This window comes from Calonectris borealis, chromosome Z (genome assembly GCF_964195595.1).
Source record: "Calonectris borealis chromosome Z, bCalBor7.hap1.2, whole genome shotgun sequence".
NCBI lineage: Eukaryota > Metazoa > Chordata > Aves > Procellariiformes > Procellariidae > Calonectris > Calonectris borealis.
In genome coordinates, this window is record NC_134352.1 from 87,279,603 (window position 1) to 87,305,807 (window position 26,205).

The window sequence follows — 26,205 nt, forward strand, 5'->3', positions numbered from 1 at the left end:
CCAGGAAGGACCCAGTCATTTCATGTTAATCTTTTTTTGTGCGGTACGGTAGCACCGGTACGGGACGAAGTCCTAGGCTGTCCTTTCCTGAAGCGCTGCAGGGCGCTAGGACGGCTCCCGGCGCTGAAGCGGGCGCCGGGCCGCCGCCTCGCTCGGCCGCGCCGCGCAGTCACACCTGCACCGGCGGCGAGCGGGGCGGCCTGGCCGCTCGGCTTCCAGAGGAGCCGCGCTGCAGAGCCACGCCTGCGAAGCAACGAAACGCCCGGTGTAGCAGCGCGCCGCTTCTCCTGTCCTCTGCTGATCCAGAACCGAAGCCCTGGCAGCGGAGCCCCGCGGGGACCGGCGGGCCGCGCGCCCCCCCGCCGCCGGGCAGCGGCTCTGCCCGCACTGCCCGGGGGCTCTGCCGCCCGCTGCGCTGCGAGGCCTGGGGCGCTCAGGGAAAGGGAGACCCTCACAGCCGGGGGGAGCGCGGCGGCGCAGGACCCCGCGGCTCCGGGCACGGCCTCCCGCGGGCACCGCGGGGCCGGGGCCGCCGGCGGCGTCGTAGCGGGCCTGCCCCGTCCCTGCCGCGGCAGGGCCGCGGTGAAGACCGGGGGCAGGGATCGGAGCCGGCCCGCTGGCGCTGCCCTGCCCGAGCGCCCGCCGGCACCGCTCGTTCCCTTTCGGGGCGGGATTCCCTGGCCGCCTGGGCTCGGCGGGCGCCGGCGGCAGAGCGGGGAAGCCCCCGGGCTGCGGAGGCCGCGACCCGCCTGGCCCCGGCCCCGGCGCCTGCCCGCGGAGCGCTCGGAGGCAGCGGCAGCCCTCCCCGCCCCCGGCACACTCCAGGGAGCCGTTTCACACGGAATCACACGGGAGCGTCTCCCCCATCTGTGCAAGCCGAGGCACCCCCACCCCCACCTTCTCCTCAGTCCCGGCAGAGCCTCCCTGCCATTATGTTCCACCATCTCTTAGCCAGGCCGCTCCGCAGGCGGCCGAGGCAGCGCGGACCTTAGCCATGGCCGCCTGAGGCCGCCGGCCGGAGCAGCCGCGGCCGGGCCGCGGGGCCGCAGCAGGTGTGTTTGCATGGGGGTGCGGAGTTTGCATGCGGTGGGGGTCGCCTTCATCCCGGCCCGGCTCCCGCCTCGCCTGCGCGCAGGCCCCGCCGCGCCGCGGGCAGGCTGCGGCGGAGCGGCCTGCCGGGCCTGCTGGGCTCGGCGCGGCTGGGGCCGCTCCGGGGCCGGGGCGCTGCGAGGCCGGCGGCTGCCGGAGGCCGGCGGCTGCCGGAGCCCCGCGGCCACCCGAGCACCGCGGCCGCCAGGGCCGGCGGCTTCGGGCCGGCTCGGCTCGCGGGGGGGGGATCGCTCGGACGTGGCCGTCCCGCCGCCTCCCCCCTTACCCCCCTCGGCCGCTCTCCCCGCCGCCGGCGGGGCTGCGGCCTCCCCCTCCCCAGGCGTCCCCCGCGAGTGGCGGGGGCCGTTCCTCCCGCCCGGGGCTCGGCGCCGGGCCGGGCTCGGCAGGCCCCGCTCGGGTAGGGCCGACCCCGGGCCCGCTCGCTCCCGGGCCCGGCGGGGGGGGGGGGGCGCGGGCGCTGAGGGGAGGGGGCCGCGGTCCGTCAGCGAGGTGCCCGGGGCCGCGGCGGCCCGCAGAGGCGGGAGCAGCCCGCCCGGGGTGAGGGGCTGAGGGAGGGCCGGCTGGAGCCGCCTGTGCAGAGAAGACGGGGCTGAGGCAGCGGAAGAACATGGTCGTTTTCCCCAGAATGGGGTGGGGATGAGGGATGTGGAGAAAGTGCCAGATCTCAGCTCTCTCCGCAGGGGAAGGGGGGGTGAAGGGTTGTGCCCGAGACCTCTGCTAACAGTTACAGGTGCAGCCCGGAGAGCAGAGGGGCTGGTTGGTGTAGCCTAGCGTGGCAGCTGGCTTGGAGGGAAGCCTTGCTGAAGAGCCATCTCACGGCAGATCCCGGAGAGGATGGGGCTTGGCGCGTAGGCGGAGGTAGTTACTGGTTTTACCAGTGCAAGGGTGAGTAGCCAAAACAGGAGCGGGGTGAATAATGTCTCGATTTGGGGTGACTGTCAGCCACGCAGGAGGAAGGCCCTGGGTGGCAGAGAAAAAAGGGGGAGCGGGCTAGGAGCAAAGCTGCCATGGGCAAAGGTGGGTGCAGAGCCCTCCTCTGGAGGGACTTTGGCACCATAGGGAGTCGTGACCTTGATGAGGAATTGCCCCAGAGAGAGATGTGGGACCGAGCAAACGGCTGTAATCAGCAGCCATCTTTGCGGGGTGGGAACCGAGCAGGCTGCGCAGAGCTGTGTCCTGGCCTCCCCCACAGCTGTGGGTGTGGGAAGGCGGGGGGGCTGGTCAGGCGTGGGTCTGCAGCTTTCTTCTTTTCAGTGCCTCAAGGATAGTTGAATAGCAAAAAAAAAAAAAATCAGCTCAGCAGCCAACTCGGTGCTGCTAGGAGGGGGCAAAGGAACTATTTTGCAGGCATCTCGCTGCTGCGGAAATGGATTTCTTGAGGGGAGGGAGGTGCGTGTGTGGGTAATCTTTGTAGTAACGCTGTGCAGAGAAGAGAAAATGCCATTCGGGCGGCCCCAGATGCAGCGAGGAGTGGGGAGGGCGGACAGGAGAAGACCTTGATGGGCCACCCCACGGCCGTGGGCATGAGGGGGCAGATGTGACGTTGATCAGCAGCCACCCCTTGTGCTGTGGGGAGCAGAGAGGGGGGAGCAGCCCTTGGTTAGCAGTCTGTCTCCCAGTGCTGTGGCCGAGCCTGCCTGGTGCTGCAAGAGAGATCCTATGAGGATTTTTATTGCGGTCTCTTTGTTAGCTACAGACAGGCACGCACACACTCACAGCTTTCAGCCAGGTTGTGGGAGGTAAGTGGGGGAGGAGAGGAAGGGAGCGTGTGGGGCGGCACTGGGGAGCAAGGGGGCTGCGTGGGCCGGGCACGAGGGGAGCAGGGGGACAGGGCTGCAGCCGTCCCCACCACAGAAAAAAGAGCCCCTGCGATTTTCAGGGACTTGTTGGCAACTCAGCGAGGGTTGCCATAGCTTTTTATGTAGGGTGACCAGAACCGGCTGGAACTGGTTTGAGGCAGATCAGCTCCTGAACACAATGCAGTCACTGAGCTACTACAGTGGGATAGCTTCCTCCCTTCATGGCAGCCAAAAGCAGAGGAGCTTGCAGAAAGATACCATCCCAAAACAGTATGTGAATGCACACTTTAGACACACAGCACTGGTATGTGGCTAATATAGTCATAAAGGATTCTGTATATAAATGTACATATTTGCAGTAACTGAGATTACTTTGGCTTTTCGTGCCTTTTTATGCTTAAGGAATGGGCAAGAGCTGAGATTTATGACCCTTATTAAAATATTTTTGCTTTGCAAGGGTGGGACACTGGTTATGCAGTCTATTTTAAAACTAAACTAAATAAAATTGATTGAATGATTTGTAATTGTAGTTATGCTTGTGACTGAAGAATGCTGCTTTGCATGCTGTTTTATTTACAGGGTGCTGTCTTGTGGTTTTCTTCTTTAGGAGGCGTTGGGGGGGGGTGCTGTGCCTTTCTGTAAGGCCAAAAGGAAACAATATTGTTGTAGAATTGTGCATAAAAGCATTGCAAAGATGCTGTAAGGCATACTCTTTTTCCCTTTTTTTTTTCCTTGTAGGCCTATTGATTGGGGCTGCCTTTAACCCTTTCATATTTGCAGAGGTAATGCATCTGTGGCAGTAACTGAGCATTGGCTAAAAAAATCTTTCAAAGGTCAAGGTTCACAAGGTGAGATGTGGTGTTTTGGGTATGAATATAACAATAGCATGAAGGTACATGTATGTGGAAAGTAAATCTGGCTCCTGATTGCACACTTGGCACATTAGTAAGGAGACAATTGTTTAAGTGTTGCTAAAGAAATGCTATTAGCGTCCTCCAGTTTTAATAGGATTAAAGCTATTATTTGTAAAGACTTGCTGATATCTTGGCTAAATACAGTATTTTCATTGAAATATTGTATATCCAGATATATATTTTTTCACAATATAGTGATACGGAATAGGCCTCTGAGTGAGAATCATAAATTGTGGACCACATGGCAGTGAACTGTTCTGTGTTGTGTTACAGCATTACACATTCAGAATTTGCTGTCTAATTATTTAAAGGTTGCTTGTTTGGCCATATCTGAGTAACCCAATACTTCTGAATTAAGGTCTTCAGTGTTAAACACGTACTTAATATAGCCTACATAGAAAAAAACACATAAAAAAAATAGTATGGATGGTGTTTCTTAAACTGTTGTAACCCAGGGAGGATTTTGCAGCAGCCAAGTGGAAAGATGTATTTTAGAGGTTTGATGGAGCTCCAGTGGGTTATTAGTGGCATGAATTATAATATTGTGCAGTAATGAAATAAGAATAGGAAACCGGATGGGCAGTGCATCAGCTCCTGAGGCATGTCTACTTTTAACTCAAAGCAATGGATAATGGATAGGATTTTTTTTTCTCGCATCTAAAAAATAAATGTGTACTTAGATTTGAGCTGGCATTTGTATCTTATAGTGAAAGCTGAAGGATTCAGAGAGAGGGAGAGGGGGAGAGAGAAGAAAGCAGTAATGAATATAGCAAAGGGAAGAACAAAGGCTGTTAGAGCTTACACATTGGAACACTAAACATTTTGCCTTGGGGATTCTTTTGCTAGAACTGTTACTTCCTATAACAGGAAATCAGCAACTCAAGAATCTTAACCAGTATGATTTTTAAAAAATCTGACCGGTCCTGGCTGGGTTAGCTGGTTTGGTAATCTACAATCAAGATAAATATGGAGGCAAAACATTGAAAATGTTCTGTTCTAGTGTGAAATGAGGGTCTTTTCTTCTGTGCTCAGCAGAATAAAGTAGACAGTCTTAAAAGCCTTGAGAGGTTGTGGATATTGGGTAAGTTGTATGGTGGCTGATGATAGGCAGGGTGCCTGCATCAGAGAGTGACAATACAAGGGAACCTCTTTATTTCTGACTGCAGTAGATTACGTAAGGTATTTAGATATTAATTGTAGAAAATGAAAATAGTATGCTAATGTTTAGCCTGAAATTACGGTTTTGTGGGGTTTAATGCAGCTACACTGTTGTTTCTCAGATTTGATAGGGCAGTAAATAGCTTGGTGGAGCAAAATGCCTAACAGATCACTGTGCTGATTTCTGTTCATATTTTTCATAATTTGGATGCAGAGGTTCTATATTTGACTGTAGACGTCTGTAGCGAAATTATGCTTGCAAACATGAATTCTTGTTGCATGATAGGAATAGTATCTATTGCTGCTGATGATGCATGTTCTTTTCCAAGTGTCAGCTAAAATTCATGTGTTACATGAGAGCACCTTTTAGATTTTTTTTTTCTCTCTACCAGAATAGTAAGCAGTTTTAAAATTGTAAGTTCTTGAATTGTCACAAAATTCAATGTATCTGTTTCATTTGGATTTTTGAACACTATCTGTACTATGAATTTCTATTTTTAGCAAAGGAGGTTTTGAATTTGCAGGGGTTTTTGTAGGCTGTAAGATGAGAAACCTGAATAGATGCTGGAGTCCGCAGTGTTCTTGGTGAGTTTTATTTTTTTAGTCTAATAATATTTGTAAATGCTCTTCACCAGGAGATTTTGATTTTGCACACAGGCCAGCTTTCCCGCAGAAAACACCGCTTAATGCGGTAGGGTTGGTCCTCTGTATCAGCAATCATGATCTCATTTTGCATTGAGGCTTGTCTCAGGTATTTGATCTTGAGAATAAGGGTAGTGATTTATCAAGTTCCAAGCCTCTTTTGAATGAATTAACTAACTGTGGTTTTCTTAGAAGTATGAATGTGTGTTAAAATATAAATATGCATACAGATTGCTGGGAATGTATGTTTAAAAAAACCCAAAACTTGACCCTGATGTTTTAGGACCTGTTTGTTCCTAGTGTTGCACAGGCGGGCCCTGCCTGGCTTGGAGTGCTCTCACCGAGATTGTCTGCAGCTGCTTCACGCTGGTTTTGAGCAAGAATTGCCATCCACTTAAAAAAAGAGTACATTAAAGGAAATAGGCAGGAAGCAAATGCCATTTAGAATGTGATTCAAATTTGCATTAAATTGGGAATCTCAAAATTCTATTCATTATTGTTGTACATCCAAATTATTCACGTGTTACTGTCTCAGCCCATTTTACCTACAGAAATACAAAATTAAGCCATTTTTATAATTCATTTTTAAGTAGAGTGCAAAAAGCAGGTAAATCCCCATACCATTCTTTTCATGAATTCATCTCCATTTAGCAGACATTCGGGAAGTTGCGAGGCCCAAAACCTTAACTGGATCTCTTGATAAATACAGGTAGTTTTCATTTGGCCAGCTCTAGATAGAGATGGTCTGTTCAGCTCCATACGGTGTGGGAAAGGAGATACCTTGCTCGTGTTACAGTATCCCTGTTCTTTTTGCCAGCCAAAGGCTGATAATAGTGAACTGTGAACTAGTTGCATGTGGTTCTCTTTAAAGTATACTAGACGTGGTTCAGGGGTGGTGTGACAAGAGGAAATGGACAGACTTCAGAAGATGCCCCTTCTCCTTCCCTTCCTGTTTTCTCCTACCCAAAGAGAACTTGAGATACCCATTTTGCAAAAAAATGAGAAAGTTAAAAAATGGAGGAGTTAGACTACAAGATGAGGCTTCTAAGGAGTCATAAACTACACGTAATTCTATTTTGGCTGTCAAAAAAGCCCTGTGGAAATTTGCTTAAGAAAACAAAAATTCTCAAGAACTGTCTTTACTTAATTATACCTATTGCAGGGGAAAAGGGCTCATCTTTTAACAGGTCAGATAAGAAAGATCCATAATCAGATGCAGGATATAGTAGAAAAGAAGACAAAGACAATTACTTGCTCTTTTATAATCGGTTAGAGGCATGGATATGTTTTGAAAACGATGGTAACATGCTCAGGCTCCTTTTGAGGATATCTTATTTGTTGGTTTGACGTGGCTTGGTAATCCATAATTGCAAAACTCAGCTAAGCGATAAGCACAAATAACACTTTGCCATACCTCACATTAAAGACTGAATAAGAGACTCCTCTGCAGAGATCTTGTATTCCTAGGGCTCTAAACCAGAATCCATGGGCAAAGTGATTGGAAAAAGTTTTGCCTGTATGAATTAACAGCAAACAAGGCAACATAAATTCTCAAGTTTAGTCTGGCTGCATTCTTTGTGTGGAGATAAGTATCATCCCCGTGGCCTCTGGGGACTCCCAAATTATTTTGTTTACCGGGAAAAGACAGTGTGCATACACATGCACTCTAGATCTGTCTCTATGCCAGGTTATAGCAATACACCATAACATCAAGTGCCGTTCAATATCTTTGTGACTTTTTCCATGCTTTCCATTTTCTGCTATCCCAAATGTAATTTTCTACCATTGCTTTCATTCCTGGTGTATGTGATTTTGAACTTCCAAAATTCATATGGAAGACACTCCTGAATTGAAAAGTTAAAAATATGTAAACAATTACAACCAAACTGCACTTTTATTCAAATCAGCAGAATACACTTGGTAATGCATTGACTTTGGTGGTTTTATTGCTTGTTTTGTTTTCAGCGTTTGCTAGTTTAAAACAACTCTTGCAGCCAGTGTGTGGATTAACAGGCTTCTGCGGTATTCTAGAACTAGATGAATAAAAGTAGAATGAGTGGAAGAATGGGTTAGTTAAATAATTTTTTTGTTTGTTTTGTAAATAATTTAGCAATTATTCTAAAATAATGTTGTCTTTTGTGTATAATACTGAACAATAGTGTGGGTTAATAGTTGAGAAAGGTTGGCATTCAAGTTTTTTTTCCTCCTTACGGCATCCAGATTTGTTTATAGCATCTTAATTGTACAGCTCGCATGAAAGTAGATCAAAGTCAAATGTGAACTGGTACCGTCTGCTGTGGAAACAGGCTGCAGAGGCAGCCTTGTAAATCACAACCACTACCTGAGCTTTGTGTAGCTTCTTGCCCTGTCCCAATTCCAAAATGTTCTGTCTATCCCTGTCATGAGCTGGGATTGTGCTCTGGATCAGCAACGTATGATTTGATAAGCTTCCACAGCTTGCTTGCATTTGATGGTGCACTCTAAAAATGCATTTAGATATTGTCATAAGTGGGTGGTAAGGCAAGTGAATGTGAGTAGGTCTGAATGCTAATTAATGGTTTAAATCGTTTTTACTGCGAGGGTGGTAAAACACTAGAACCTGTTGCCTTAAGAGATTTTGGGGTCTCCATCTTTGGAAATACTCAAAACCTGACTGGACAACGTCCTGAGGGTCCTGCTATAGCTGTCTCTGCTTTGAGCAGAGAAGTTGGAGTTCCAGACGTCCCTTTCAACCTCAGCTACCCTGAGATTCTGTGGAATGCCTGTTGAAAACTTTTTTGGGCTAGTAAAGAATAAATCTTGAAATTCTTCTGAAACTGTCAACAGCGAGGTTACTGCATTGAGTAAAAAAAAAAAAAAAGCTAAAAATTTTAGTACTTGAAATACTGGGCTAGTACTTACCCTCCGAAGCTTTTTTGAGGAGGAGGAGAGAGGAAGAATATTGGTAGAATGTTCTCTTAGAAAACCAGAAGTGCAAATTCACATTTCTCTTATTCATTAAGGCTTGTGCATGGAGACAAATTGGATTTTTTTTTTTTTTTTTAAAGGCAGATAGATACGGTCTATAATGTTGAAATATCAGATTGCTTGGTATAAATTTTAACTGTAGAACACCCCATACTTCACAAAGATGTTTACATAAGGACTAGCATGACCTTATTGATACTATGGATGGTAAATGAGACCTTTAGCCTAAGAAATTAAAATGCTGCCTATTATGAAAGTTATATTTCTGGAAGCAGGAATCTGTCTGAGTTTTGCAACAGTAACAAGTCATGGGACCTTTGATAAGTGAAAAGGAACCTGTATTTTATGTGAATATGATAGGTATTGCTGATTGTGGTTAAAGGGGCCTCTTGCATATCCTACTTGCCTGCTGAGTATTTCAGACCACACCAAGTTGTGATTTGAGATGTGGTTCTCATTTCCTGAAGGTTTGGTGGTTGAATTAGCATATTGCTTTTGTCTTTCTTTCAGATACTTAGCTTTCAAAGTAAATAGTCAGAAGTGTTAGTCAGTCATAATGACTAATATATGTTTAATAACTAATGAACTGCTCATAATCTGTGTATTAGGCTGACGTTTGCCTAATGTTAGGATATATATTACTGTAATTGTGATTGAATCACTTAAGTCTTCTCTACCTGATGAAATTTCTTGGCATAACAATACAGAAATTAAAAAACAACGAAATGCTTTTATGCTGGTTAGGCTGGTATTACTCCCTGTGTAGGCATTTTGTTCCAGAATGAGCATGATGTTATTTAGGCATCATTACTTGTTTTAGAAGTGAAGTAATTATACCAGATTATCAGACTTTTGTTCGGGAATAGTGTGTCTAACTGGGAATTTATACCAGTCTAACTAGTAACAGAATAGTTATTATATATGGTTATACCAGAAGTATTCTTCCAGAATCAAGACATTACTGTGTGCTAGACACTGAAAAGTGGTGTCTCAATGTTCTTGTTTTCACAGTCCTGAAAAGAAGGCTGATTTTCTTTGAAGAGCATACAGAAGAAAAGGTCTCTCCCTAAAGAGTGAACAGTACGCAACTGTACATAGTATAAACGGAGGTAAAAACTGTAGGAAGAGTTTAAGGAAGGTAAAGGAATGTAGTCAAAAAAACATGAATTCCATAGGTAGATGAAAATTAAAGTTGTTTTTTTTCCTATTTCCTTAAACAATAAACAGACTTGCTGCTGAGAGAAGATTGAGTTGAGTAGTTGTTTGAACAAAAGCATGGAATTACGTGTTGTAAGTATAGACAGTTATGTGGGATTTGAAGGCAAAGGTAAATTTAATATGGTAGAAAAGATGGGGCTGGTACAGACAGTTAAAGCAATTGCATAGAGTCACCAGACTTGTGGTTGAGCAATGAAGATTTGGATGAGCAGGAGGGTGAGTGTCAAGGAGGAAAAGTTGGTCAGTTCTTGAAAGGTTAATGATGAAATAAAAGAATAAAAATTGAGCGTGGAAGACCATGCTTGTGATCCAGAAACAATAGTTAGAAGCCTTCAAGTGTAGAGAATATTAGTGGGAAAAGTATTGGAAAGAGAGGAGGATTATTTCTCATTGCTAGGCCTGGAAAGCTTGAAGTTGTTCTTGTACCAGTCAGTCAAAAATCAGAGTTTTGAGCCGTTTGGAGATATGACCTGTCTGGGAGCTGCCAGATGATTCTGTTTGCTTGTTTTCATTAGGCTGTTGAATCTTCCCAAAATGAGTCTGGTTTGAGTGTTTACAATTGCCTAGCTTTACACCAAAAAGTACCTTTTAATTTCAGCAGCAATTTATATGCAGCTTAGTCTTTCTTGTGGAGAATACTGTGCCCCATCTGCAGCTGTCCTAAAGCCCAAGCTACAAGATAAATCATATTTAGAAAGTGAGAAAAAAATGTTTTCTTCTGTATGTTTCTCTGCTCCCCCCCACCTTGGCAGAGTACGCGAAAGGGTAGGTTTGTTTGTTTTTCCTCATGTGGCTAGAGTCCCTCCACCTGGAATGGGTATAGATACAGGGCTTGAGGAGGAGGGACAAAAATTGCATGTAGTAAAACAAAACTGCCTTTATTAATCCTTCAGAAGCACCTATTTACTTCTAAGCCCTGATATTTCTTTGCTTGATATTTATGTCATTGCATATTTGAGCCTTCCTCACATCTACACAAATAGTTGCTGTAAGAAAGCAGTATTTCAAAACAGTCTCTGGAATCCCAGATAATAGGGCAGAAGCTCCCGGATGCGCTACATCTTGCAGATGTTTTCCCCTTTTTCTGGAGATCAGCCTTTTAAAATCTTTGAATACATCCTTAGGCTTTCTGTCTTAACAGCCAGGATATGAAGACCCCAAAAGGTTTACGAGAATTCAACTGTTTCTCATGAGTGTAGCATCAAATTCTTGTCCTGCTTGCTGCTTCTTCCCCTGTCAGTAAAGAGTTCTCATGGACTGGTTCTCATTTTGACATAATTACCCAAGCGAGTGCTTCACTGCATGTGTTATCAGATGAACTGGAGTAAAAAGGCTAACTGGGAAAAGTAAGACAGTAACTCAAGGGGTATTTTCTTTTGGCTAAAACCTGTGCCATTTACTTCATGCCGTTCATAGGAAGCAGTTATTTCAGCAGATGCGTTTCCAAAGAAAGAAGAATGTAGAAAGTCATGCACACATGCTTTGAACAAAGCATGAACACAAACAAAACAATCTTGGTTTATCCTCCAGAACTTAATTCACAACTTACGTTTCATTAAGGTATTGATGCACACATAGGGTGGACTTTGTCACCAAAGAGATTAATGGAAATCATGAAGTATATTCAGAGTCTGCTATCTTAAGTTTTTAAGACTCGCTGGTATCTCCCCAGAAGTTCTATCACCCACCATCAAAAAAACAGAATCCAGAAGCATCGCACCTCACTGCTCCGTGGCTCTCTAGCTGTGCAACTCCTATTGGCCGCATCTAGATTATTTTTTCATTTTTACTTGCTTTTATAATTGAATAATCAGTAAGCAAAGTAGTGCTTGAATTTTTAAAGAAACTGATTTTTTTTAATAACTTTTCTCAAGTAATTCAAGCACGCTAAAGGTTGCAAATCTTACGACAAAAATGAGAGGCTTTTCCTGGCGTTCTCCTGGTAAACATCAGCAGACAGCCAGGTGGAGAGGTGGGAAATGGAACTAGCCCATGGGAAGGAAAAGGAATGTTACAAAGGGGGACTGTAATCTGAAAATGAAATAGTACTTTGGACAGAGTCAGTAAATCAAAGAACTGATTCTTTATGCGAGTACCCACAAAATTAGGGGTGTTGACTTTATTGTATCATCTATCCACGGTTCTTCATAATATATGCTTCAAGTTAGCATTCCCCTGTTTTGAGGTGAATTTTGTTTCAATTACTTAGAAACTAAAAATGAAAAAAAATCTATTTCAGACAAAGATGTTTGAGGAGGTGGGGGTCTTGCAGATTGTTTCTTTAAATATGTTTTTGTTTGTTTAGTCTGAGGAATGTATCCTTGATTACACACCATGTGCACTGTTTCTCAGTTCGATTCTGAAGATCATCTTAGTGGCAGCCCTCTGATGCTAGGTATTTACACCTTTTTGTGTCTCTTTGGAGACACTGAGCTTTGCTCTCAGCACTTTAAATGCAGTTCTCAAAGAAATTCCAGTTCCTGGAAAATCACAATTTCCTAGGGAACCAGGAACTTGCCTCATTTCCTGTTCTGGAGTATTTACAGGCATCATGTTGGCCCAGAGAAGGAATAGACTAACAGCTTGTCTGGCAGCCAAGGTGTCAGTTGATTTTGATCTTGGATAAAAGGCAGAGTTTTATCCTTAAGGGAAGGAGTAACTGAAAGGTTTTTGGAGGGAAAAAAGGGAGGAACGTGGCTTCAGCGTCTTGGCTGTTGTGCTAGAAACATAGTGAATCTTAAAATGCTATATTAGAATAATGAGGAAGAGATTAATAAAATTGCCAGGTTACAACTTTGCTTACTTGTTTATCAAGACTGGCCATGTCTTTTGTCCCTTTTTGTTTAGCTTAGATTGCTTTAAAAGTTTGAAGAATGGGAGAGATTCTTCATAAGGGCAGCAGTAATTCTGGGTCCCCCATATAGAAGAAACCATTCCATTCTCATGCTCTGGTATGAGCATGTTCCTTCTGCATACACTTGAAAGACAGTTGCAACTTTATGCAGTGTGCTCTCTGTGGATAAATTTATGATCTCAGCTCTGCAGACCTCTGAATTCTTTTGAGGTATCTTCCCGTTTTAGAATTAGCCTAATCGAGATTCTCAGTAAAGGACAAATGCATCTCCTCTGCCACACTGTTTTGCTCTTAAACATACTTGGATAAAATACTGTGTAAGTGGGCCTTTACTTAATTCATTGCTATTGCTAAATGTTAATTAAACTCCAGTATATGTAATTAGAGGAAGTTTTAGACTAGGAAGACTTTCTAGTTCTTTTTGAGTGTATATAGTAACTGTAAAAAGACACCTGTGGACAGATGTACAATCAGAGTGCAAATAATTAGTATCTCAAATCATGAAAAACTGTGTCAATTAAGGCTTTGTTTCTGTGGTTTTACATGGATTTGGTATGCTTTGGTCTCTGGAATCTCTTCCATTTAATTCTTATAAGAACTTCCTTTGTAATTTTGGTATTATGTGTGTATGTATTTTTGTATTGATTAGATAACTTTCTTTGTAATTGTGGCCCTTTCACAGGCTCTTGAAATCCTTCAGGCAGAGGGTAGACTAAAATCCAGGCCTGCAGAACTGTGCATAAGTGTGATAATCATCTTGCTTTGGTATAGGAAGGCATCTACTGCCATGTGTGCTGAATGCGATGGGTTAGCTTCTGACTATATTGCAAGAGAGTTGAGCTGTACTGATTACTTGTCTAGTCTCTTTTCTTAAATCTTTGTCTTCATTTTATCCCAATTACTAGTTTTAAATGCATAAGGGCTAGAAAATTGCTTTTGAATAAATGAATTTTAAAATTTTATAATTAAACAAATACACAATAAAACCAGAATTACCATCATTATGAAACAATCTTATGTCTGATAAGTATGGATTATAACCATATGCTTTACAAAAGTAGTGAAGTCTTGATAATGAGCATTTACCATGATAGGCTAATATATATTGTCCATTAAGTAAAGGAATTATGAGTTAATTAAGAGATTAAATTCATCAGTTGCAATGGTATACTCATATTTTCTAGAGAATCACATGCTGAGTTCAGCTCTGCAGAAGGACTTGGTGTAATGAAAAGGAGTTAGTAAGTTAGACAGAGCAACAAAACCGTTAAGTGGACCATGTAAACAATTTTCAAAACTATTACATATTTATTTGAAGGTATTATGTGAAATGTGAAAGTTGCCTTTCTTAGAGTCCATAATGACTTACAGGTAGCCAGTGTTGATGAATACATAAGTCTTACAGATTTTTGTCAAGCAAAGGGATTATGCCATTTTAATAAACTGCTTCTTTCTGAGGAACAGTTAGAGTGTTGCCCGTGTTGATAGTGATATGCATAAAAATATGTATTTAAACATATATGCATTCTGATTGGTTTTTCTTAGCATTGTTACAGCTGGATTCAACAGTCAGCAAGTAGTTTCTCTCCAGAGCTCAAGATAATGAGCTAAGAGGAGGAGGAAGTGAGCTACTGAAGTTATAGGATGCATCTCCATTGGCAAGTGCCTTCCAACAGACCTTCTGCCATGGGGCATGTAGCTTCTTGCTTATCTGAGCTCACGTGAGGAGCTTGGAGAGCACTGTTGCGGTTAGTCACACCGTGGTTCTCTGATGGCCTATGTTAATTGATACTGGAGACAGAACATTGAGCTATATTAGAAGAGTGTTTTCCAGTCCTTTAGTGCCGATACAAAGGCAGGAGGATACACAGGATGCTTCTTAAATGGGCATTTTCTAACAATAACACTTACGTAGTTAAGTATCTTTTCACATTGAATACTGGCTTTGGCCTGATAATTACTGAACAATGAAAGTACGTTTAAAAACAGCTCTGTCACAACAATACAAAGCATACCTGTGCATGGTTATGAAAGAGAATTAAAAAGTGTCTGTGCTTTCTGTAGCTGAATTTTTTTAGATCTCTACAAGTGATTCCCCTGCACAGCTATGCATATTATTGAAATATAATTGTCTGTGGAAAAAGGCAAATGTCATAGTGGGATTTAAATCTAAAAGTATACTCAAAGTTAGTTTTTCTTTTTACACAGCATTTGTAAAGTTTCAGTTTTGAGTTACCTGTTCAGTTTGGGAATTGGAAGAAAAAAATCCCAACAATAGAGGCCAGTGGTGAACAAAAAGAACAGGATCTAGAAAATGTTATCTGCGAGAGGAAGGAAAACCCTAAAGATCTGCTGTTGGTTAGCCTAAAAAGGAGAAGATTGAAAGGAGATAATGGTCTCAGAGTAAAGTGCTGTTGCAAAGAGGTGAATAGAACCACATGTAGTTCATTCAGATTGCATCAAGAAAGATTCAGATTATGCAGTAGGAAACACAGAACAGTGAAAATTGTGAATGACTGGAATAAATTACAGTGGAGGTTGTAGAATCTCTGTTATGGGAGGTCTTTAAAGTAGTAAAGTAGGTGAGACACCTGTCAGGAGTAGTGTAGATACAGCAGATCCTTCATTAGAGTTGCTGGAAAAAACCATTGTGAACACTGGGAGACACTTACTCCACAATTCTTATACAGCAATTTAATTTATAGAAAACAGTGCAAGTCTTAAACTGTTAGTAGAAAAACATTTGTTACCATCTTCAAGAAGGCTCATCAGGTTGGTAATGCAACTGTCAAGGAAAATCTAGACTTAGGAGAAATTGCAAGTGCCTCACGTTATTTTCATGAAAATCTAGGTATCTTGCTTAATCATAGCGTATGTGGGAGAGGGTAGGAGGGAGTGTAGGAGAGGGGACAGGAAGAAAGTCACTGAAGAGAAATTTGTAGCTGGAATGAAATGACTAGGTAACAGTCTGTGAAGTTGATGGATTACTATACCTCTTGGTGTAATAATTTGGCTGTACACTTGCACTGGAACAATCTTCTGTAATGTATAATTTCTGAAAATATTACTTCAGAAGTGAAAAACACCTTTTTGCATGGTATATGTGAACATAGACTTATTTTGTGTAAGACTGTGCTATTAGAGCTTAAAATACTGAGATGATGACTTTCTGCTTATTTTACAGATTTGCTTACAATCAAATACATGACCATGGGGGATATGAAGACCCCAGATTTCGATGACCTTCTTGCAGCCTTTGACATACCAGACATGGTTGATCCAAAAGCAGCTATTGAATCTGGGCATGATGACCATGAAAGCCACATAAAACAAAATGCTCACACAGATGAAGATTCTCATGCCCCGTCATCATCTGATGTTGGTGTGAGTGTCATTGTGAAAAATGTGCGTACTATTGATTCTTCCGAAGGAGTGGACAAGGATGGCCACCATTCCACAGGCAATGGCTTGCATAATGGCTTTCTAACATCATCAGCTCTTGATAGTTACAATAAAGATGAAGGGAAGTCACTTAAAGATGATGGGTCAGCTTCTGAGACTACACTGAAGGATTCAGCTTTCAACCAGTTTAGCCCAATATCAAGTGCTGAAGAATTTGATGATGATGAAAAAATTGAGGTGGATGACCCTCCGGATAAAGAGGAGATGCGTGCAAATTTCAGAGCAAATGTCTTGGCGGGATCTGTATCTCAGCAGGAATATGACAAACTAAAGGCACTTGGAGGGGAGAACTTGATTAAATCTGGAATCCCAGTTTCAACTAGTATAGATAAAAATAAAGTTGCTAAACGAGAGACAGAGACAAACTCCATGAATTTAAGTGTCTACGAGCCTTTTAAAGCTCGAAAAACAGAGGACAAATTGCTAAAAGACAATTCTGAGAAGCTTCTTGAAAACAGGGTACTTGATGGAAAACTGAGTGCTGAAAAAAGTGAAACAAATCTTGCCAGCATTTCACAGTCCAAAGCAAAGTCATCAGCAAAGCTTTCTTCATGCATTGCTGCAATTGCAGCGCTGAGTGCTAAAAAGGCAGCTACAGATACCAGTAAAGATTTACAGTCTAATTCAGGAGAACCTTCTCCATTACCAAAAGACATGAGTGAAAGTCCCCGGGCTATTGAAAAATCACCTGAGTCTCAGAGTCTCATTGATGGTGCTAAAAAGCCATCTGTCAAACCACCTGATAGTCCCAGAAGTGTATCAAGTGAAAACAGTAGCAAAGGGTCTCCATCTTCTCCTGCAGGGTCAACACCAGCAATTCCTAAAGTTCGCATAAAAACCATCAAGACTTCTTCTGGGGAGATCAAGAGAACTGTTACTAGAGTGCTGCCAGAAGTTGATTTGGACTCTGGTAAAAAGCCAGAGCAGACTGCTTCTATGGTAACTTCCATGACGTCTCTCCTGTCCTCACCAACTTCTGCTGCTGTTCTTTCCTCTCCTCCTAGAGCTCCTCTCCAGTCCACAGTTGTCACCAATGCAGTTGCATCTGCAGAACTTGCACCAAAACAGGTCACTATCAAACCTGTAGCTACTGCCTTTCTCCCTGTTTCAGCAGTTAAAACAGCAGGTTCACAGGTTATTAATTTGAAGCTTGCTAACAATACTACAGTGAAAGCCACTGTAATATCTGCTGCTTCAGTGCAGAGTGCCAGTAGCGCCATTATAAAAGCTGCCAATGCTATACAACAGCAGACTGTTGTGGTGCCAGCATCAAGCCTTGCCAGTGCTAAACTTGTGCCAAAGACAGTCCATCTTGCCAACCTTAATCTTCTGCCTCAAGGTGCTCAAACCACCTCTGAACTCCGCCAAGTGCTAACGAAACCTCAGCAACAAATAAAGCAGGCAATAATTTCTGCAGCAGCCTCACAGCCTTCTAAAAAGGTGTCTCGAGTCCAGGTGGTGTCATCTCTACAAAGTTCTGTAGTGGAAGCATTCAATAAGGTGCTGAGTAGTGTCAATCCTGTACCAGTTTACATCCCAAACCTTAGTCCCCCTGCCAATGCCGGAATAACGTTACCAACGCGAGGTTACAAGTGTTTGGAGTGTGGGGACTCATTTGCTCTTGAGAAGAGCCTGACCCAGCATTATGACAGGAGGAGTGTGCGAATTGAAGTGACGTGTAATCATTGCACAAAGAATTTAGTTTTCTACAATAAATGCAGTCTTCTTTCCCACGCTCGTGGACACAAGGAAAAAGGAGTTGTAATGCAGTGTTCACACCTGATTTTAAAACCAGTCCCAGCAGATCAAATGATAGCATCTCCTTCAAGCAATACTGCTACGTCTATGCTTCAAAGCCCTGTGGGAGTTGGCACGCATACTGTAACAAAGATACAGTCTGGCATAACTGGGACAGTAATATCAGCCCCAGCAAGTACACCTGTCATTCCAGCTATGCCACTAGACGAAGATCCATCGAAACTCTGTAGGCATAGTCTAAAGTGTTTGGAGTGTAATGAAGTTTTCCAAGATGAGACATCTCTTGCAACTCATTTCCAGCAGGCTGCAGACACAAGTGGACAAGTAGAGTATCATATGTTTAAATTCCAATGTTTCATCTATAAGCCTAGGAGGCTTTGGATATGTTTTACTTTCATTTAGCTGTTAATTATCTGAACCTCCGTGATTAAAAGTATAAATGAAAACCACAAAAAATCTTGCAAGCACTTACATAGTGAATGTCAACATTTTTAAAATAAGTTTTCTTAGAATTTTTTTAGGCCCTGAAATCTGAAATTTACACTGTATATTTTTACTGAAATTTAGCATTAGCTTTCGTACAGCTGAACATTATAATACTGAAATTAATAATGGTCTTTACTAAGAATTTTTAATGATTCTTTCTGTGCTTTGGAATTTGAATATCCTGTGGAATCCACTTAATTGGCACCCTCATTAACAGCCCGCCTATTCAATCTGAATGTTACATTTAAGTGATTCATTCTTGATTTGTCTTCACTTTTTATTATTTTCATGTAGCACCATAAGTGAGCTAGGCATTCCTCTTATCTACGGGAACTCTAGGCAATGAATAAATGGCACACTGATTCTATTAAAGGATATGCATGCTGTTTTCTTCAGGTCTTTCTTAAACAGAAGTGAAAAGTGGTGTTCACTAGCATGCATTTCTTGCTGTGTGACCATTTGTTTATTTGTGTTGGTTTTCCTTTCCTCTTACGATTGCTAATGAGTTAAACCTACAAACCATTTTAAAATTCTTTACTAATGTATGTGGCCTAATCCAAAAGACACACATCATTCAATAAAAGGTAATATTAATCAGTGTGCGATCTATTTTATAATCCTGTAAGAGTTGAGATCATTAATTAAATTATATAGTTGGATTTCTGTTGGGGTGTGCCAATTAAAAGGGATTCCGGTGTGTTTCAAAGCATTCTGTTGAGCCTGGTGTTGCAGTTTATTGCTGTGTGGGAAGCTGAAAACCTGCAAACATGCTCAGACTGATAAAGACAGGAATGCCCCAGGAATATTCCTGGGAATCGCACAGCAACGTGCGGGATAAAGGTTTTTAAGTCCTGCAGTTAGGAAAACATCCACTAGTCATAGAAGCACAGACAGGTTCCTGTCAGAATCTATTCACTAAACTTAAGACCTATTCTGTGGCCGTGAAGCAGTTACACTGCACCCACCACTGCAGATAGTAATGTAAAGAGAGATGAATGTGGAAATAATCTTGAGTACATGGATTATGTGGCTCTGCCTCAGCTCCTGCTTTACTAACTGGCTAGCGGACTTAGGCTGAAATTGCCTGGATTCACAGTGAACTGCCATGTGAGTGAATTTCCGTTTGTAAGATACTACAGATGTGCCTGCCTAAAGCAAGTTTATTTAAGCTTTTTGTCAGAAAGAAGTTAGCACAATGTATTCCATCCTTAGATCTTGCTGCAGTTTTGAACAGTATCTAACAGCTGACCATGAGTATATTCTGCACCAGCTCTTGAGTTACTTAATCCTCAGTAATTGTTTTTTAGCTGACTCCTTTGCTGGTGCTTATTGGTGTTAGATTTATCTTTTTTTCCATAATAGGTCCATTAGTTATCATTTGGTATGGTAGGATCCAGTAGTCCTTGTGAAAACCCTGTTGTTCTTGATACTATAAAATCAAGCAATTAAGAAGGCACCAAGATAAAGCAAGTGGATGAGGGACAGACAAATATACTGAGAATAGGTTGGGAGGATGAGGTAAGGATAAAGTGAAAAAATGGAGAAGAACAAAGATAAGAAAGTGATGTACTCGCTTTTTGTGGGGGCCTTTTTTTGTACGGACAGATAAATTAAAAAGATTTGTAGAAACACCTTTTGCCCTTTCCTGCCACCTCTGTCTGGTTCTTTTGCCTTGTTGGTGCCAAGTTTACTCTCTATGCATGTCTTGGTAGATACTGTTTACCCTGGTGATTTACTACGGGAGAGCAACTATCATCTTCATAGAATGTCAAAATATAACTGCAGTTAGGTGCAGAGATAAGTATGGGTACACAGATACTGCTGTTCAGGGAGGAAAGCTCATGAAGGTACAGAAAACAGTCAGCATTGCCTACTACCTGTCAATGTGTTTGTGTTTCTTGTTGGAAACTTGCTCTTTTAAGAGCTGATGTATGAACGAGGCCTTAATACCTGCTTGCTAGGCCATGGATTTCCAGGTTTTAAAAACCCCAAACCCAGCCTTGTTCTGCAAAGCACTGGAAGAAAAGAATATATTCATGTTGTTCCATTTAAAAAAAACACTCTTAATGAACGTAGTTTTAAATGTTCTTTGTTGAAATATCCTCTTAAAAATCAACTAAATATTTTTCTTAGTTCTTTTCATATATCAAGCAGCAGTTTTCAATGCTCTGCTGGTTTTTTTACATTGCGTTTTATTACATACTGTAGTGTTGTAGCTATACGGAAATGCCCAGCATGGAAACTGTTTAACTGAGCAGTTGCTTTAGTGAGAGCAATACATCCTGCTTGCGTTTTGTTCTCTTTTTGTCCATTTTTTGTCCCAAGCATTGCTGCAAGGCTAGTGTTTGCTGAAGAAAGACTCTGTATAGGCGTTTATTAATAAACATTTTAGTACTTTTTCATTATATGTCACCCCTTGAAAAGCTTGGACAAGAAACACTGTGACTTCTGTTTTCCTTCTTAGTGCTTGGCACTGGCTTTTTGTTGTAAAACTACCATTATTTTAGGGAGAGAGAGACAGGAAAGTTAGATGAAATTGATATTTTAACTTTGGAAGGAAGGAAGAAAGAATAAAAACAAACATTTGGATTTTGCAAACAAATAATAGGAAGAAAGTTATTTGCAGCTTCCCATTGTTTCTAGTGCCCACCTAATTGCTCTTGAAATTGAGGTTGTATACTGTTTTATGTTTTCAACGAGTCTAAGCAATAAGTAGCTGTTACTTCTTGGTCTTCCTAAACTGCTGTTATGAAGATAGAATGTTTCTTTTAAAATAAACAATAGTAAAACAGCACTAGCAATTAAAAGATGTTCCCTATAAAGTGTTACCTTTCTGTAATATTTTACTTCCATTAATATTCCTGTTAAAGGGAATGGGACCACTCACTGACAGGTTTCCCGGCTGAGTGAAACCCTCATCTACTTACTGGGGGAGAAAAAAGTAGCAAACCTGGGCTAATTAATGTTAATGTTCATCTTTACAGATATAAGTGTATAGCTCCCATGGAAACTACATAGCTCATTTGCCTTCATACTCATAATTCTTGTGTATCTTTATTTTCCACCTCCACCATTTTTTCTTCTAACCCTTTTTTTTCTGAAACTTTGACTTTAAATGCAGGCAGGTGATGATTTTCACAAACTGTGTTTTATTTTGGTATGGGTTGGAATGAGAGAACTGGAAGTTAATGCCACCTTAAGCCCAAAATAAAATGGTAAGCAAACATGCTGAATTTCAGAATTTCACAGTAGATTCTTCTTGTTCTACTGTAATCAGTTACAATTAAGCATTTACTGTACTCATCAAAATAGCAAACCAGTGGCCTTAACAAATAGCATTATTGGCATTTTGTGTCAGTCTGACTTACTGCCATTACAGATGAATCTTGCAGGCTGCTTCTTGCAAAATCAGAGAGATACGCTTAGTTGGGGTTGAAATGTTGTACGGCTCTTCTGTGGCGTAGCGTCCCGGTTTCCTTTTGTAGTGCTGCGGACGAAAGGCTTTGGAAGGACTATGAAAACCCCATATGTTTCTATTACCGGAATAAGAAGTTCTGTTTTGCTGTTTTCTTACATAATCAGATAATACTCCAGATTCTCCAGTATTGTGTTACTGCTTATTAGTACATAAACGGCAAAAGGTAGATTTTAGGACTGGTACTGAAGCCAAGTAAATGTGGCAAGCACATTTTAAGTAGAGTTGTGGTTAGTCAGGATTTTGCCTTTAAGCCTGAGCTGAAGACAAAGTTAGCATCCCAAAGGAGTTCTGTTCAGTGTTGGAGGGCATGAGTCGGTGGTTCCGGCCATAGCTGTTTGGTCAGTTGAGGACAAATATTTGGCATTTCAAAGTGAGTATTTATATGTGTCTGAACACAATTTCAGACTTACTGTGTTACAAAGGCTCTAATCAGGCTCATAGTTCCAAATCCCCACAGATAGATAACCTCAGGCAAAGCTTTCCAAAAGGGTAGTGAATGTATCCGTGCTATCTACTAATCTTTTAGGCTGGCATTAGTGCTAATATTGAACCTGAATTTGAGTAATGGTAGATTTTCTTTGCTTAACTTCCTCTATTTTAATGTTTTGCATTTCGCCATCTTGCTGTCGTCAGGACATTTGAGAACTATGTTTGGATGGAGACTGTGTTCAAACATATCAGACCACCATGTTCACAAAGTAAACATTAAAAGTGAACCGTATGAAAATACGCTTCTTGCTTCTGTGTGTGTGACCACAAGATGTTTCATGTTAACATTTCTACTTAAAATTGCTGTTTTTAAAAAAAGAGTCAAAGTATTTGCATGCACCCTCAAAAAAAGCATTTAGATTAAGCTATTTTGGAAAAGGAATAAAAATGGAGTGTACAGATTGTAATACAAAAATATACTTGTTCTTAGAATATCAATAATACTGTAAAAATGCCAAGGCAGTTAAGAAGTTACTTTAGACCTTGATATTAAACAGTGTTCTATTTCGAAAAAAAAAAATCCTTTTTTGCAGTGACTATAAAGGCTTTTCCCTTCCGTCTTTGGAGTTAGTGACTGTCTCCTGTTGATTAAATGGGAACAGGTTATTTGTTTTACTGGCCAGTACTAGTCAGTCAGACTCCTATGAAAGCTATTTGTAACACTGTACTATTTCTTCTACAATGGTGGCTTTGATTCTGCTATTATATGATCTGGATATTACTGGTTTTTAAAAGATTTAAAGGAGAGTTGCCTAAATTGGAAAAAGGGGGTGACTTTTTGTGAAGCACCTGTCTTTTACTAAGAAACTATTATTTCTTAATTATTTATTTCAGGATTTCTTCATACATAGGTTAGTAAATAATTTATAATGCAGCTCTGGAGATCTTGTCTTGTTCTGTATTCTTGCAAAATGTAAGAATTGCTACATCTGCAAGACTCTTACAGATAACATTTCTAAAAATGCGCAAATCTCATGTTAAAAAAATACCCATGTCATGAAGGGGTCTTGGTTTTGTTTTTAAATCTTCGTAAGTCACTGGTGAGATTCGTAAGTCCCAAGTCATAAGAAATAATAATAATTTGAAAAACCTTACAAAGCAAAGTCTTATGAAATGAAGTTGAGTTAAAGTCCTGTTCTGCAAAGACTTGTATTTGTGCTTGGCTTTGAGACCTTGAGTGTTTCTGTTGAAGTCAGTGAAGCAGCTTCCATGATCAAAGTTAAACAGAAGCATAGCTCTATACAGGATGTCAGCTATCTGCTTAGAGATTTTAGAGATGTATTCTTGTAAATGAAACATTTTCTGGAATGCTTTTACAGGTTTGGCTCTTCGTGCTCTCCAGTGATAGAAAGCAACTGTAAGCAAAAGTGAAGCCTGTTTACAGCTGGGTTGCATCATTTGCATTTCATCCCAAAAATGGCACAAAGCACCCAAAGAATTTCAGTGTTGCTGATTTGGCATATGGTCAACATACAGTTGAAGATTTTTTTAAATTATTTTTGTGTAACAAAATACAAGAAAAGAATTAGTTTATTAAGTTACTCCTGCATGTAGAAAGATTGCCCTGCAAAGAAAAGCTTCGTAAATATTTTATATATCTCTAGTTTTTACTCAGATGCATAATATGTTGGTATAATGCGGACGATGTATTCTAGCCTGAGAAATATATTTTGAAATTATCTGTGCACTTTCTGCCTGATAACATTCTGGTTTATTGGTGTTATGGATATTACTATAAGAATTCATCAGGAGCAAGGATCAAAGAAAGTGAAGATGGTATATTTGGTGGCTTTGGTTTTTTTTACTTTATATGGTGCACTGAGTTAAAACCATAAGGTTTGATTCTCAAGTTGTACTTAAGCCCCTTGCACTATGAAGGCAAGGCACCTTAGTAAAATTGCACCTTGTGAGGCACCTAAGTAAAGTTTATATAAACCAACATGCATCTCCCATGGTCAGCGGTATGTAAAGAGCTTAGTTGTGTCAGGATGGCCCAGAATGCCAATATGTCTGGTTGCCAATATCTGCCAGCTCTGTCCTACAAGATTTGTCAGTAGGGCCTGCATTTAGTACTTGCCTACTTCTTTTGGTTCACATCAGTCATAACATTTAACCTTTTATTTGTTATATTACAGTGTTTGACACAAGACGTTATGTATAGCTGAACCAAACCTTTTGTTTCATCTGTTTTGGTTTATTGTTTAGAAGACATGCAATATCTGCCAGATGCTGCTTCCTAACCAGTGCAGTTTTGCATCACACCAGAGAATTCATCAGCATAAATCTCCATACACGTGTCCTGAATGTGGAGCAATCTGCAGATCTGTCCACTTCCAGACTCATGTCACTAAGAACTGCCTGCATTATACCCGAAGAGTTGGTTTTCGGTCAGTATAATGATTACTTTTGTTGTCAATTTATGTATAATTTATGCTTTTAAAAGTAATTTTTCCATTTTCATAAGCATTGTTTGTAGAATACAGCTTCATGGGTTTAAGGTTGTCATGGCAACAATGCTATTAGTACTACAAATTTTGGAATAAATACCACATTAGGATTCTGCTTTGTTTTGGGCATCTGCTTTTTGTATGTTATTAAATCAGAATATTAGCTAATCTCATCCAGCCATAAAATGTCAGATTCAGGACTTCACAGTTTAAAAGGTCTAGAGAATTCAGATGTATTTTCTTAATTTCAGGCTCTTAAAGAAACCTTTTGAGTTTTTTCAAAACATTTAATTTTAGATTGTTCTCTCTGGAAGAACAGTCATTTTCAGTATTTACTGCCAGAATTTATTATCAAGATGCTGACGGGCATACTGCATCTATCTGGTTGCTGTCTTTTGTGTGGGAGGTCAAGATTCCTCAGCTTTACATCGCTTGAAAATTACCTTTCTCATTCAAACAGCCTGGTCTTTTGGTTCTTTGTTGCTCTTCAGTTTCCCTTTTATTCGTATGTTTCCCTGTAATGGCAACTCACTGAGAAAATGGGGATCAGAGGCATTTCATGGAAATGTTAAGTTTTGAAAGGCTTGAAAAATTGTTTTATCTTAGAATTTTACTCGCACTGAATGGCAGGCAGCACAGCAAGAGATCAGAAGAGCAACCCGTACAGCCGAGCTTTGCTCAGCGCTCCTAAAACATTTCCACTTCACCCTGTCTGACTGGAGAAGGGTGATTTAAAATCTTACCAGCAGGCAGCTTCTTCCCCCTTAAGGTGCCACAAGTTCAATTTGCTAGGGTGGCTGTGAAATCTTCCACTAAGGCAAGAAAGCATTTTTACTGCATCAAACCAGCTGCTGTGGCAGTCTGTTTTCAGATTGAATCCATGGCCTGACACGACTCTCAGCTCTTTGCGTTTCTTCAGGTTCTCTTTTTTTCTTTTTTCCCAAGCGGTAGTCTGTCTTGTCCTACATTTCTTACATCTGCCACCTTCACTCTACTTTCCTTCCCTCTAGTCTGTGTCTCTTGGGTTTGTACACGGAATCGTCTTCAGGGACTCCTGGCCTGCACCAGTAACACCAGAAGACTCATAAATCCTTCACCGTGAATCTAAAGTTACTAAACTTTTCAAGATGTATCATAAACATCTCATGTCACACTAAGTCAGAATTTCTGTATATGGTGAGACTAAACCAAAAATACCTAGGCAAAGAAAAGCAGTATCTGGGAAATTAATGTCTTCCTTCTTAGATTCCTCAGCATCTCCTTATCACCATGGTGCATTCGCTTGAGGAACAGCATACCTGTCTTGCCTTTCCAAAGGACCTCTGTTCAGTTTGATTTCAGCGGTTTAGGCTAGTTGTCTGAACTAAATCAGCTGAAAATTTTAACGTCAAGTTTAATTGCATCCTTCCAAGTTGAAAACAAG

At 41.5% G+C, this 26,205-nt stretch overlaps 1 protein-coding gene across 9 annotated transcripts in view; it reads left to right on the top strand.

Moving 5' to 3' along the window:
* The first annotated feature begins 542 nt into the window (after positions 1–542).
* LOC142075675 (zinc finger protein 532) overlaps positions 543–26,205 on the top strand; it is a 50,258-nt gene continuing 24,595 nt past the window's right edge. For 2 of the 9 annotated variants that reach the window (XM_075137392.1, XM_075137393.1), the window contains exons 1-4: positions 1,660–3,213; positions 3,648–3,757; positions 15,847–18,206; positions 24,541–24,722. In XM_075137392.1, coding sequence (XP_074993493.1) covers positions 15,867–18,206; positions 24,541–24,722 — 2,522 coding nt within the window. In that variant the 5' untranslated portion in view covers positions 1,660–3,213; positions 3,648–3,757; positions 15,847–15,866. Of the gene's footprint in view, positions 1,053–1,659; positions 3,214–3,647; positions 3,758–9,601; positions 9,700–15,846; positions 18,207–24,540; positions 24,723–26,205 lie in introns of those variants that run through there. The other 7 variants (XM_075137385.1, XM_075137384.1, XM_075137386.1 and 4 more) reach the window with 7 other exon arrangements.